Source organism: Alligator sinensis, unplaced genomic scaffold (genome assembly GCF_000455745.1).
Source record: "Alligator sinensis unplaced genomic scaffold, ASM45574v1 scaffold610_1, whole genome shotgun sequence".
NCBI lineage: Eukaryota > Metazoa > Chordata > Crocodylia > Alligatoridae > Alligator > Alligator sinensis.
This window is the reverse complement of record NW_005842348.1, coordinates 36,714-51,870: the sequence shown is the minus strand read 5'-3', so window position 1 is coordinate 51,870 and position 15,157 is coordinate 36,714. Positions and strand designations below refer to the sequence as shown.

Sequence of the window (15,157 nt, the reverse complement as noted above, 5' to 3'; positions counted from 1 at the left end):
CTTTCACCGCTCCACATAAACAGATTGAAACCTGTGCTGGGTCAAGTCACCAATGAAGGTGAGAGTCTGGCAGCAGTGGGCAGGGCCAGGCAAAAGGAGGGCAAAGTGAAAGCTGCTATGAGCAGGCTCCTTCCATTCCACACCTGGGCTCTGGTCTGGCTCTGCTGATGCATTCGTGCCTTTCCCAAGGTCCAGGCCATGCTGTGTATTGGCTAAGGGTGGGATAGGAACAAGCCATGAGGTTTTTCATGGGGCCCAGTCAGGACTAGAGGCCTGATCACCAGAGATGGCAGGTTGCTGGGCACCTACCTCCCACATGCACAAAACAGGAGTCACAGCCCTTAGGAGGAACCAGCCACCTCAGAGCACATTGCAACAAGACCGATTGCATCTGGCTCATTGCTGTCTTACCCCCATTAGACCCCAACAGGCAGAACAATGGTCCAGAAAGACAAGCAGTTGTGGCTTGAAGCAGCTGAAAATCTATAGCAAAGAGGTCCCACCAGACCAAGAGTTTGCCGTAGGAATCTGCAAGCCCATGTGTCCCCTGTGGCACTCCCCAGGCTGGAGTGCATGGTCTGGATCCACAGAGAGCTGGAGAGAGGAGTTATGGGCCAAAGCGCTGTATCAGAGGTATGGTGGGGACACAGCTTGACTGCAGAGGGTGACAACTCAGGAGACCAGGAAGACAAGGCCAGGAAAGCCAGAATCCTAGCTAAAGTCAGGAATCAGGAGCAGGCAGTCAGGAAGCCAAGGTCTGTAAGAGACCAACACATAAGTCATCACCCTGGGTAGCCACAAGCCAGGGGGTTTAGGAGCAGGAGGCAGGAATCTAGACTGGAGTTACTAGCTAAGGGCAGGCAGCTGTAGCTGCATGGGACTAGGACAGGTTGGGCAAAATGTGGCTTGGAGGCCGGATGTGGCCCGCCAGGCCGTTCTATCCAGCCTGCGGGGCCCCTAAAAATTTAGAAAATTAATATTAATCTGCCCTGAGCTACTTGTCACGTGGCCCTCAATGGCTTGCCAAAACTCAGTAAGCGGCCCTCTGCCCAAAATAATTGGCCGCCCCTGGACTAGGATGTGGGTGATATGTTGTGAGTTCAGCAACAACACTCTGGACACTGCTGTGTTGGACTAATAGTAATTTATTATTATAACTCTCTGGAATCATATCCATGGTGGATCTTAACAGTTGCATCAATACATGTATACAGACCTTCTACCTGCTCTGCCTCTGACTTGACCCAGCCCAGTCCTGTGGAGGGAGAGGAAACAAGAAAACCTCTGGCTACTCATGGCAGAGAACAGGGAGTCCCCAGTGCTGCGAAACTGCCGCAAGCAACTGAACCCTGCAGTGCTGAACAGGAGGGCTTTGCCCTTCATGGGACAGTGCAAGGAAAACACAGTAAGACACAACAGGTGATCACTAAAGTGACAAGCCACAAGCTGGCTGTTAGCATACAAAGGACTGGGCTGGAGCCAGGTCAGTCTGGAGCAAAGGGATCTAGGGTGGGATCTGGAAGGAGTCAGCAGGCAGGAAACAGAATGAGGAACAAGGAATCAGCAGTCCAAAACCAGTCAAAGAGACACCTGTCCTGTTGAGCAGCCTGCTGGCAGTGAACAAGATGCTTCTTATAAGCAGGCAGCTGAGGGCCAGCTGGAGGTCATTAGGCCACTGGCAGTCAGGCCCAGCCCGGTATCCAGGGCCAGCTGGGGGCTAATTGGTTTGCCTGCTGCCAGGTTCCTGACAATAGGCCCCTAAACTTAACTCTTTTCTAGCATATGATAGGGGAGGCCTGTCTTACTCAATGACCCCTCAAATACCCCTTCTCCAGGGGGAGGTTGGGATGGACTGCACTGGTCTTTCTCCCTCCCCCTGGTTCAGGCTCCAGGGCTCCCATCCCCACAAGGTGTGCTCTCCAGGGCTGGGCAGCAGTGGTTTTACCAGGGGGCTGGTGCTGTCTTTGGCTGCTGGACCTTATGTTGAGAGAGCAGCATCCCTGGCTGCTCCAGAGGAAGGACTTGCACTGGGGGCAGCTGCATGTGTCCTCCCACCCCGCTGCCCGGGTAGCTTCTGGTGGGAGGAAGCTGATGACCCGGAGGAGGTCACTGGAGGCCAGCACTGCTTGGATGCTCCCTCCAGCTCCTCCTCCCACCGTGGGACAGGGCAATCCCTGGCCATTCCTCATGACAAAGGCAGGCCCATGACTTCAACTGCAGAGGGAGCATTTGGGCAGCAGCAGGACAGTTGTTGCTCCCCCTCCAAAAGAGAAAGGAGAGCCATGGGGTGTCAGGGCTGGGAGGGAGTAGCTTGCCTGGGCCAGCATGCAGGCACACTGTACCTGCCCCATGCACTCAAGCCTCCAGGATACACGGGTTCCCCCGAGTGCTCTGCCAAATGAGACTGCATACATTGGTATATGGCTGTGCTCATGCACCCCCTATCCACACCCCTACACACCTGCTCTTCCATGTACTTACACATCCATACTCATACATGTGTATCTGTGTCATACACAGCATCCACACATGTACACATATAGGGAAGGCCTTAGGTGAACACAGTGGCCAGGCAGGTATGGAGGGCTGAATGCACACACACATGCACCACTGTAAAGCAGGATTTGTTTCCAAATGACAAGACACGAGCTCTGACAGCTCTCCCCTTCCCCCCACCTCACAGCAGGATTCCCAGACAAGCTGCCATTACTGTGAAATGGAGCAAACTTCCTTTTTTCCTTTACAGCCCCCCATGCAACATGCAGCAAGGGGATGGTCGTGTGGTACCTCAGCCAAACCTGGGGGAAGGGTATTGTCTTGTCCAGCCGAAGCTTCTTGCTGTTGCTTCCTCTGGGCACTTGCAGCAGCCCTCCTTGCTGGAGAGAGATGGGGAGCTTGACTGCATACACTCATACAGACATGTGTACACAGACACAGTGAGGTGTGTACAGATATGCATGGGTGCCCGTGACTTCATGAACATAAACTTACCTTCCTGGACACAGGAACATGGATGCACTACCTTGCATATAGGCTCATATGCCTGCACATGTAGATACAGATAGGCATATAGCCTTGCATACAGGTGCACATAAAAACACAGGGCCACATTCACCCCCTCCTGCCTATTTACATGCACCTGTATGCATGCATAGAAACATGCACACATACCTGCACACAAAAAAGCTCCCCTACACACATGCTCACAGAAACAGGTACACACCTGCCACGTATATACAGACACGCGCACACGTTTTGTTCTCACAGGCTTTGAAACTGTCTGAGGTCTCTGGTGTAAACACTCCCCTAAGGCTGGCAGCATGAGGTCCTGCTCATTGAAGTCCCAAGTGTGCCCAAAGGAAGTCACTGGATGCCAAGTAGCAGTGCCTGATGATGCTCAAGTAAGTCCACAGACCTAACCAGGCTCAAGAAACCCACCACCATGGGCAGGTGCAGACATCCCAGAGGTCCCATATGCCCTGGGAGCTCCCACCAATATGTCCATGGTGATGCCACATAAGAAAATCCCCTGGGTGCCAAAAGGTTAGTGCCCAACCAAGTCCCTGTGTTCAGAATATGTATCTGCTCCAGCTTCTGGATGCTGGGACCTCTGTGGGGAGATGAGATGCAGACAGAGCAGCCTTCTGCCTCTGTGGATTTTGAGGTGGGGCTTCCCACCCAGGTGCTCACAGTAAATGGGAGACAGCCTGAAATGCAGTGGATGGTGATGACACACAATGGACAGGATGGCAGCCACAGTCTGACTGTGGGCTGCTCTGCACAACACCCCCTGGAAGGATGAAAATGTAACAGTCTCAGTGGAAATGGTGATCAATGGACTTGGAGCAGCAAGAACAGCAGCAAGTGCACAGAGGAGAGGAAAGGTTCAGTGGGAGCGTTTGGGGAGGGGGCCGAGCTGCCAGCTGGGCTGAGCGGGGCAAGCAGGTCATTTTGCTAACTGTCACCATCGATTTCTCTGCAGACTGGGTCGATGCTGAGGCACAAGGCAAGGCTGAAGACTGCTGGGTGCTGAACTCCATTCATGCTGCATGGATCTAGGTCCACTGACAAACACTGAGCAAGTCATTGATCTGGGGCTCCTACAGGGAGGACATGAGCTGAAGAGCATATTGGCAGGAGGGAAGATTGGGACTTTCAAGCCTCCCTCCTGCCCTCTCCCTCCTCTCTCTGGATGTCTCCATCCAGTCAAGAGAACAGAGCTCTGAAAATGCTAAGGGTCTCCACAGATCATTTTTCACTGATCTCAGTTCCAAGTTGTCTCCACTCTATACTACTCTATATCCATACAAGAGCCTTAGCCAGGAATGCATCCTGACCAGTGCCTCCTTTGACCCTCAATGCAGATTAGGGTCTGGGTCACCAGGCTGACCCAGTTCAGTCTACAGGCTGCATCCCCAGCATTGCTTGGGTTTCGGTGACAAGCTAAAGGATATGCTATGATATAAAATCTGATCTACAGTGATGCATGCCACTGTGAAAGCTTTCAGCTCAGCACCTGGGAACCTCTGGCAGTGGGAGAGCAGTACATAAGCTCCACTCAGCAACAGCCTCTATGAAATCTGCATCTACCTCTACATTCTCCCCCCACCACTACACCCCAGCACTGAATGAGCACACTTCCAGCACCAAACTGTGTCTGCAACACTGCATTAGTGCATCTGAGAATCACCAGCACTGAGATATCCCAATACTCTGTGTGCACGTGTGTGTATGTGTGAATCTGCCCTAGCTCTGAAGTATATCTACAGATCCTATGCATAACCCCCCAGTGCTGGGAAACCATTGCAATAGCCCTGAATACCCTCCCCATTTCTACATGTACATACAGCATTCTGTCTATAAACCTTCTGCACAGGAAAACCACATCTTGGACTGGCTCCCACACAGACAATCTCTTCTATACCACAGCACCCCATCCAGGCATCTACAGTATAACCAGGGAAGAACTATGTTCCCCACAATTACCCCTAAGAATACTATGCAGCAGCTCCCTGCCCATCCCACCCTGCTCCCCACCAAAAAACATGTGAAAGCCTTCAAGGAGGCTGTAAAGATGATGCAAAGTGTCATTCTCATTCTCTAGCCTGGGACCTGGTCTGGCTCTAAAGAAGGCAGGAAAAAAAGTGGGAATAGGAAAGCAGAGCAGAGAGCTGCCAGAACAAGATTTGAACCCTCAGAGGAGAGAGTCTTGGGTGGTAAGGGGACAGTTTAGTCTAATTGTGTTTGAGGTCATGGAAGTGAAGATTGGCAGATGGAGAGATAAACCCTCTATTCCCCCGTAGGTGGAACACATGAGGTGGCAAGGCAAGCTTCTCTTTGCTGCCTCCGCCAGCATGCTTTACCCTTGCCCAGAGGGACATCTTCTAACACAGAAAGAGGAGCTTGGTCTCCCCGACTCTTTCAGTCCAAGTCAAGTGGCAGCAAGTCAATGCCCCTAGTGAGGATGCTATCACTGGTGTAGGCTTGTGTGTACTGAAAGGCCTCAATGAATTTCACTTAGACCCCAAGCTGCTCCTAACAAGAGTAATGTCTCCAGCTCCAATCAGCAGGGAAAGCCAGGTCTTCTACAAGGTAGAATAATTTGAGAGCAGAGAAAGTTTGAAGTACAGGGACAGTCCAGCTAAATGTGAAAAAGGACAAGAACCAACACTTCCAGAGACAGCCCCGTGACCCCTACCCTCAAACCCGCAAAACTCAGAGCAAAAGCATTCACTTTATTACAGATCCCGAACGCTCTGATGTCAGCTTCAGAACAGCAATTTTACATTGTACCTTTCATTTTTATGGAACAAAACCATTGTTTGCTCTTTGGTGCCAGTAAATATGTGTCTGTGTGACAGAGAAACAGGCTGCCTGGAGGAGAGGAAGGGGCTGGGTGTGGGGGTGGGGAGAGGACCTGGGCTGTCCACACACACACATCCACTGGCTTGTGCAGAGCTCACTGTGCATTTACAGACACACAAACTGCAAGTACATTTCACTGCTCATCAAACAGACTGCACCTCCGCCCCCCAGCTCTCTGCTGTAATACATATGCTGGTGAATGGCTACTGCAGAACAGCTCCCAGCAACAATTCCCCTTGGTATAACCGTCCTTCTCTCTACCACTCAAAGTGCCCATCTGCAGAGAGCAGGGAGCAGGTCTCAATAAGAATCAGTGACTGAAATCTCTTGGTTGGAGAGAAAGAAAACAGGACACGCAATCAGTTCTCTGTGATTACAATCCCTACTAAAGGCAAGGAAGCTGGAAGAACTCTGCTTTATTCTTCTCCTCTCTCCTTCTCCAAGGCAATAGGCTCCTTGGTCCACTTGGTCTTCATGCTCTCCTGGTCCTCTGTGTAGCTCAGTTCAGAAGGTAGCACTGCTGAGCTATCGCCATCCCCACTGACTTCCAGGTCCAGCTCCTCAAAGGAGGAGCCGCTGGCCCCCGACTCACTGTAGCTGTGCTCACTGCGATTGTCTGTCTCATCCCGGCCGTGGCCAGCTGTGAATGGTGACAGGATGGAGGTGGCCACGGAGGTCTCTCGGCTGTCAGTCGTGGCCTCCAGGCTGATAGAACTCGTCTCACTCAGGGTGTCAGCCCCTTGGGAAAGGAGAGAAGAGGAAGAGGTTAACACAGAGGAAAGGGCAATGCAGAGCAGGGCAGAGGAGGCTGTTCCTACAGCTCCAGCCTTGGAGAGTTCAGTCCCATTGTTATTCCATTAGCCCCCATGAAGGGGGTTCTGCCAAGGGAAGAACCCTGTCAAAGAGATATTTGCAAAAGAGATCAAGTCCAAACAAACTGTACAAATCCTCTCATCCTTCCCAGCAAGAGAGCTCACCTGGGAAGGCTGGGGGAGATCATGGGGAAAGTGCCATCCTGCCAAGGAGGCAGTCTCTCAGCTGCAGAAAATGCCAAGGAGCATATGGCACAGGCATGCATTATCACCCCAGCCCATCTGGCTCTGTCCCAAACACCTGGAGACTAGGGCGCTTTTGGTTGGTATGTGCCTCTCTGCAGGCATCTGTTTGCATTCTGGTGTTTCTAAGATACCAAGTCCAGATTAGGGCATTAGGATGACCAAGCAAAAGCCAAAGGCTCCAGCCCAGCTGAAGTTACCCTGTAAAGTTTCATATATGCCATCATAAAGCACCAAAATAGATTGTGGGGCACAGTAATAATCAGGTACAAAGTACCATGTCATTGCAGGAGTTCAGGTTCACTGAGTAATGCTAGGCTGTTAGGACAGCTACTGGACACATGCTGGACAAGATACATTTCACCCTTATAGCTCTCAGGAAGAGACCAGCTTCCTTCTATGACACTTTGCTTTAATTTCTGTTCTCCTCTAGCTCCACTGTCCCCTTTCCTCCTGCAAATTGATCCCCACTCCCTTCCAACAGCCTAGTTTTTCCAAGACACCAAGATCTCCACTCCACTCCTCCTCCCTCTCCTCCTGCTAGCAGAGAGCCTTTTGCTCTTCATAATTCTTATTGCCCCACCGGTCACCCTCTGAGTGCTGAGTTGCCCTGGGTTCCAGGCTAGCATATACCTGCTAGGAGAAGGGCAGGCTGCTGGCAGTTGCCTCCCCCTGGCTTGCTCCTGATGTGAAGCAAAAGGCAGTAGGAGTGAGGGGCACTAATGGAGGAGGGCTGGCTGAGGAAGAGCCTGGAGCAGCGTCATGAAAGACAGGCTCAACCAGTGAGCTGACCAAGCCGCAACATCCTTTCAGACACAGACCCTCTCATCCCTTGCACCACACCCCAAGAAACTGGCAGCCCTGAACAAGAAAACACCATAGGACTAGCCAGTTTTCTAAGGGTTTAACCAGAAGACATAGCAGGCCAAGTAGTAGGGAGTAGGCACTGCCAGGAGAACCCGAATTGCACTTCTTTGAATGGCTTCAACATGCAGCCATACAGCCCTTTACATTTCAATGCACTCTCCGGTGAGCTGCACCCAAACCTGCCCCCTAGCACTTCGTATTTGCCCCACTTGTGCTTTTCCAAATGCTTTAAGGCACCAGCACTTTCTGCAGAGAGGAGATAAACATCTGTGTGAGCCTGCAGAGTCCTGCCATGGGGTGGCAGGGGCAGTGAAACGGCTTCACTGGGGAGTGACACCACTGAGCACTGACAAGGAGCTCTATACTGGGCATGCAGTGGTGGAAATTTGGAACTGCCTGTAGCTTGACTGTCCTAGAAGTGAATGAAATCCAGCACGATTCATGGCCAGGTGACAGCCAGTGGGAACAGTGGGGACACTGCCTGTGTCTGCCAAACGTGCTATTCTACAACAGCTCCTGTGGAATAGCTCCCAAGTGCACACTCCATTCGATAATAAACAGGACTTTATCCCAGTATTCACACAAGGGAGTTAGTCCCTAATAGCTAAATGCTACCAGAGGAGTTACAGAGGGCTAGTTATTCATGAGCAGCTATACCCGTCAAGGTCCCCTGGGTAGCCACCGCCTCCGGCTATTAGCAAGCAGGCGCTGTCAGCATCACAAAAACGCTGCTACTGATAGCACTAATTGGTCGTCAGCCTCAGCACTTCTCTCCCATCACCTATGCCCGACCCCTGCAGCACAGACACACCAAGCTCCAGGCTGTATAAACCCCCCTGCTCTGAAGGACTTGATTCTCAAAGGAAAGCACCTTCCTCCAGCCTTCAGCTGGCTGGCATGTGTCAGAGTTGCTCCACTCTAAGTCAGAACTTTCCTGTCTCAGGAGAGTTAAAGCAGGTGGTTGTGGCTGGTGTCTGAGACTGAGATCATAAAGAACAGGCACTTCTATCAAAGGAGCTCTTTGTGCCTTAGAAAAGCATCATGTTGCCCCTGGGGGAAATAGAGGCACCAAGTGGGGAAGGGACTTGTTCCAGCTTACAGTGAGTTAGGAGCAGTACCAGTGCTAGAGCCCAGGTTCCTTTCACTATTGTGCCTTAGGCACAAGGCTCAGCTACTCCTGCAAGAAGCTCTGCTCTTGACATTGTGCCTCAGTAATGAGCTAACAAGCCTGTTGCAGGTGCACGGACTGTGATAGAGATCAGCATGGCAGTGATCACATGAATATAGCCCAGATGCTTGGAACTGAACACAGGGCTGAGCACCGCCAGCCCTCAGGGGAGCAGTGCGTGGTGTAGGGGGCTTGAGCATGTGTGAGCCATTGCTCACTACTGGATGGAATGATACTGATTCACCTGCCAGGGTAAACTAGGATGCAGCTTCTGCCCTGTCCCCTGGACCATATGTGGGCTGGCACCTGCGGCAGCTGGATGGTCACCAACCTACCTCCCCAGGGTCTGGCTGCTCCAGAAGTCCCTGGCATTTTAAGTTTGTATTTCAAAGGCTCTGTACTTTGCCCCTTGGGTTATGTACTTCAGACATGGATCTGGACAGGTTTTCCAGGAGGTGAGCTGAACAAGCTGGATGTGCAGTGGGCCACTGAATTCTGCTTCTTGGGAAACGCATGTTAAATGTCTCAGTGAAGTGAAGCTGGTGATTTCACTAAATCCAAGCAGCTATTTTTCTGTATCACTCAACTGTCACAACATATATCCTGGGCTCCCTGCACGGCCCTGCCAATAGCTCCAGCCCTGGCCTGCAGTGCACCCCATCCAGAAAACAGGGCAGGACAAGCCTGCAAGGGGAGTTCCTGAGCTCTGCTCCTCTACAGCCCCTAGTTCACTCTCCCAGAGAAGGCTCTTTAGAATCAGAAAGCTAGTAGCTGCCCTGGAGACTTGAGCACTTTCAAACAAGGCTTCATTTGTTCCCAGGACGCATTTCAGCATTAGGTCCAGCTCCCTGCACTTCCACTAAAGCTGCCCCCTCCCCCTGCCCATGCAGCTCAGACGTGGGGAGACACTGACATTTGTCTCTTGGTAGCTCAGTGTGCCTAATGCTTTCCCCACCTAGGGGCATAAGCATGGTCCAAGGAAGACAATAAAGGCTTTGTGGTCCAGCTGCCCTCTCCTCTTGCTCCAGTTCTCTAAATGCAAGCCCTTCAGGCACTGTGCTGCTGTCTGAAACGAGCCCTACGTGTGTGTATCCACGAGGTACTGCAGTGGACAGGAGCACAAGAGGCCAGCCATGAGAACACCAGGGGTGCCCTTCTGCGCCTAGAGGATCAATGTATCATGCCATACAGGAGGGGTGAAAAGGAGAGGTAGCAAGAAGTAATTCAATTGCGTGCACACCCCCCATAACTAGTACCCTGAGATACAGCCTCAACTCAGCAGTGCAGATATCCCTGGGGACAGTGTTGGAGGACAGCGTGGCAACATGCTCTATAACACAGTGGTGTCTTGAGGTCCATAGCCAACAACTGGCATCTTACTAATATTGCACAGGCAAAAGCAATGTAATAGTCCATCAGGAAGGCTGCACTCAAAGAGTTAGAAATACAAAAGTAACATTCAGCCCTTTTGTGCTTGTGCATTATGATACAGTCTTTCATTACATGATCACATACTATTTTGAACAAAGGACCCTGCCTCATTCAGTACCAAGATGGACAGCATTCTGGGAATGAATCCAGGGCTGTGCAGCAAACAGTTTATTGTCTATAGGACTGTGCCTCCTTTACCATGGAAGTTGGATCCATGTAGTAAATGAGACAATGAAATGCAAGAAGAAAAAGGATGGTCGTGAAATGAAAGATACCACCTCAGTGTTCTTCACTTTCTGAGTACCCAACTGGAGGTACCTGGGCCTTGTCTATCACATGTACTGAGTACTGTATGTAGCTCTGTGTGTGTGTGTGTGTGTGTGTGTGTGTGTGTGTAACATCTGTGTGGGAACACTGAGTGCTTCAGTTGGGTGGTGAAGTGGTACCTTTGGAAGTAAAAGCCACAGCAAATAGCTGCATAGCTTGTTCTTCACTTACCAACCCACTGTGAACAAAGTGAGTTGTGAACCACCGGGGATATGAAAGAGCCAGGATCTACTGGGGTGGATATACACATCCATCTTGCATGGATGTAACAATGCCTACTCTGTCATCTCCTGCACATCATAGCCACAAAGCATCCTATAGCGCGCACAGGATCCTGAGTACACATGATATTCATCAGGGCAAGACGGGGACGTCACCAAAGCTGTGGCACCAAACCCTTCTGTGGCAGGAATTAGTTATGTCCAGATGTTCCTAGGAAGTGGGTCATACCCCATACTACACAGTTAGGCCAAAAAAACCCAGTGATCCTTCCTGTCTGACTTGAGGAAAAGACCTGTTTGAGGAAGGTCAATGTTCCCTCCTGACTCCAAATCTGGTGAAGGACTTCACCCTGAATGTGTAAGCAAAACCAATTCGCCAGGCCCCTGAAAGGTTTCTCAGCACCACTTAGGGTATGTCTCATGGCCTGTCTTAAGGAGGGGATCACCTAGTCTGCAAAATCAAACCCAGGAGGTCTCAAACTTGGTGACCCATCACTGAGACATGCAAAATGTCAGCCCCCTTCTCCCTCTGTGCCACAGCTCCTCTGCTGTAACTTGGGGATGATGAGAATGCTTTCCTACAGCACACAGGAGTTATGAAATTAAATTCATCAGCTGTGATGTGCTCAGACATTAGTATACCACAGAGAAGCCCATGCGAAAATAATCCCCTACTGAGTGTGAGGAGTGCAAGAAATATGGCAGGTCACCTGAGGATATGAAGAAAAACTGAACGGCTGTTTCATTTCTTGAGGGTCTCCATCCTATGCACTGAATAAGACAATGATTATGTAGGAAATAACAGTATGGGGTCATGTGATGGAGGACTGTATCATGTGCACAAAGAGCAGAGTTAAGGGTAAAGAAGAAATATTAATTCTGGCATTTCCTAGAGTGCTTGATTTTGCCAGTTGGTGTTTTTCAGCATCGTTCTGTTGAACATAGATTCCTTCTTTTTAAAGCCTCACAAATCACGGTATGTACCAGTATTTATGTTAGTTCAAGAGTATCTCAGGTAAGCAGCTCAGCCTATATGAGAGCAAGTACGGTACTGATAAAAACCAGACGCTGGGTGAACTTGACAATTCCAGCTCCACCATATGTGTTCGTTCAGTCTGCTGCTTTCTAGTGGCCTCTTCTTGTCAAGATCCACAGCTCAATCCACTCCCAAATTCTTCTCCGAAGCTGAGTCTGCCTGGCCCATCCTGCTGTAGTAACCCAACCTTTTTATCAACAAATCCTTCCACATATCTCCAGCTGATGGGCAGCTGGAAGCATGAGGACCCTGGCACCAGCCAGGAACAGGAAGAGTCACAGCTCTTTTAAGAATCTCCTCAGCCTTGACCCCTTCAGTGAGACATGTCAATAGTCATAAAACCTGGAATGTGCTCTCTGCATTTAGCAAGCAATTGTCAATGCAGAATTGATTAAAAACACTGGACTCTGGAAGATTGTTGCTTAGTACAAGGCTGTAGAAGGAGCTCTGAGAAACTCAATCCCACTTAAGTTGAATATATCTCATGAAAGAGCCTCTCCCATACCCCTCATTTCAGCTCTAGGCCCCACAGCTTCCCTGTCTCAAGGGCATCTGGCCCTTGAAAGCAGTTTCATGAGCAGTGCTGCATTTCAGTCAAAATTAAGGCACCCCAAATCACTCATTCCTTGAAAATCTTGGTTCTGACTTTTTAGCTTTAAAGACTTGAAACATTTCCAATAATGGCATGAGGTGCAGTAGGCAGGACCATCTCTCAAATCTAGGGGTTAGCTCACCAAAGAAGATTAGTGGACTCCAACCAGTGTCCACACCAAACTAGCTCTGCACATTTGGTGTACTGAGCTCAGGAGAAGTTTAGGACCGGATGGCTGCAGAGTAGGATGGAGGGTGCTGGCAGGGCTGTGTGGGGAGCCCTGGGCTGGAATGGCAGGGGGTTTCAGGTCAGGATTGAGAGGCACTGGCAGGGCTGTGGCAAGCCCAGAGCAAGGGGAACATATGTCATGACTGAGGTGCAGGGGGAAGCTTGCTTAGTGCCTGCTATTCCTTTGCCTGTCCACAGGCAGAGCTGTTAGCATCTCCCAGCAGCAAACAACACTGACAATGCACTTCTGTCACGTGCAGCCTGCAATGTTCTCTCCAAATGAAATTCCACAGGTATTTGCTGCCCAAGTAGGCAGGGGCCTGCTTGGAAACTACAGAGAAGCAAGGAGAGGAAGGGGATGATTAGAAAGGCAAACTACTAAGCAGAAGCAGCACATGCCTCCACTGGGAGACAGCTGCAAGCCCAGGCACAGTATCCCTTTGCCTGGGGCCAGGGGTGTTTTACAAGCCTACGAAGTACAAAAATATTTAGGGACACGACCCTTGAAGAGCTGAACTCCAGTGAGATTTGTGTCATGGATGACCCCCAGCAGGAAGACAGGCAGCCTGAGAGGGGCTGAGACCTGAAGCTTGGAGGATAGGGGGAGACAAATCTGAGCAGACAGATAATTTTGAAGACCTGTCTGAGGAAGGCCAATGTTGCAATCAAACCCTCATCACCACAAGGCCACCTGGGTATAGACAGTGGCTGCTGATGGGCCCACTGCTTCAGTTTCTTTAATAAGTATTTGGAAACCTTTACCCTGCTCTGATTCTGCAATCCAAACCCCATGTGCAGATGGTTCTCTCTCTGTCCTCCTAGGTCCACCCTCTCCACAATCAGAGGACACATCCCAGTCCACTGATCACTGCCTGACCTCTCAGCACGCATACAGACCCTTCTCCATGATCCCTTTACCATACATGCCCCAGAGCACCACTTGGATGCTGCCTGCCTCTAGCCTCCTCAGGTCTCCATCTCTATGATCTGTGTCCCCACGCCCAGTCCTTGGGCAGCCAGCTTTCCCTGCCCACTCTGAGAGATCAGATCATAGTCTCCCCATCCTCAGCTCCAGTCCCTGGATCATTGTCTCATTAGTTTGGACAACAACACAATTAAAAAGCTGAGAAAGAGACAAGTGTGTCAGATAAAAACAGCAGCTTAGAGCCGTCGCCAGGGCAACTGGCAGGATGACAAAACCCGCCTGGAAAACATTAATCATTGTCAATTATGACATCACTAAGTTATGACAACAGCAACAAACATGAGTGTACTGTTTCTGGGGAAGAAGCAGATTGCCTGTGTCAGTAACACAGCCCTTTGCTGATTTCTTTGTCTTCTCAGAGGATAACATGCCTCTGCACTCTGAGGAAACAGCTTCAAGACTCCCCCCAACAATCACTGATGCCTTGTTGTTTAAAGAACAGCCAGAAACCCAGATCTGATTCTCTTAGGGGATCTAGAGCTCATGGCACTTCTCAGCTCTATCCCGAACTCAGCATCTGACCACAGGCATGTCATGTCACCACCTGCACAGTGAGGACGATGATGGTTTCACCAGTGACTGAAAGGCTGAATTTATGACATGGTTTAAGAACTCTGAGATCCTTGCACGAAGGGCAATCAGACCATGCTGAGCACTAGGGCTGTGCAAAATGGCACCATTTTGTTTAGACTTGCATTTCGACATTTCGACGGAACAGCATTTCGTTTCAAATTTAATTGCAATTCGAAACTGCTATTCTGTTTCTTTTTGTTGAAACAGTTTCGCTGTTTTGACGCTGTTTCGATGTTTCACCCATAGGCTATAATGGGGAAGCTCAAAACAGCCTATAACTTTGACATTTCTCACCTGATTTAGATGAAACCTGCAGGAATGATAGCCCCTTCCGAGGGCATGAAGCCTGCCACATTTCAAGGAGATAGATGCAGGGGTTTCAGGGCAACTGAACCTCAAAGTCTTGAAAGAAAAAAAACTCATGTCCCGTGTATGTGTTAAGCCACAGCAGGATCAAAACTTCAGGCTTGCTAGCCTCTGCTGAGGCCACAAAGCCTGCCAAGTTTCAAGGAGATAGGTGCAGGGGTTTGGGGGAAACTGCACCTCAAGCTGCTGGCAAACAAAACTCGGGACATGGGTGGGTGACAGTGTGTGTGTGTTAAGGTGCACCCTTGCTCAAATGACACCAAGGCAGAAAGCAGGGCAGTTCAAACAATACTGCCTTTTATGGGATTGGAAGGCACCAATTGGAAGGCACCTCAGGAAAGGATGACAGTCACTGGCCAGCTACACAGTCAATAATGAGAGCACTTCTTCCTCGCTTTCACCCCTCTTCCCCCTCCCTCTCCTTACTTTACTGTCTGTTTCCC

General features: G+C 50.3%; 1 protein-coding gene across 1 annotated transcript in view; it reads right to left on the bottom strand.

The window, feature by feature from the left end:
* Positions 1–1,134: 1,134 nt before the first annotated feature.
* Positions 1,135–15,157, bottom strand: part of LOC102368376 (testis-expressed protein 264-like) — a 31,185-nt gene continuing 17,162 nt past the window's right edge. Inside the window, exon 2 of the mRNA XM_025210423.1 lies at positions 1,135–6,604. Within this exon, the coding sequence (XP_025066208.1) occupies positions 6,282–6,604 (323 nt within the window). The 3' untranslated portion in view covers positions 1,135–6,281. The remainder of the gene's footprint in view (positions 6,605–15,157) is intronic.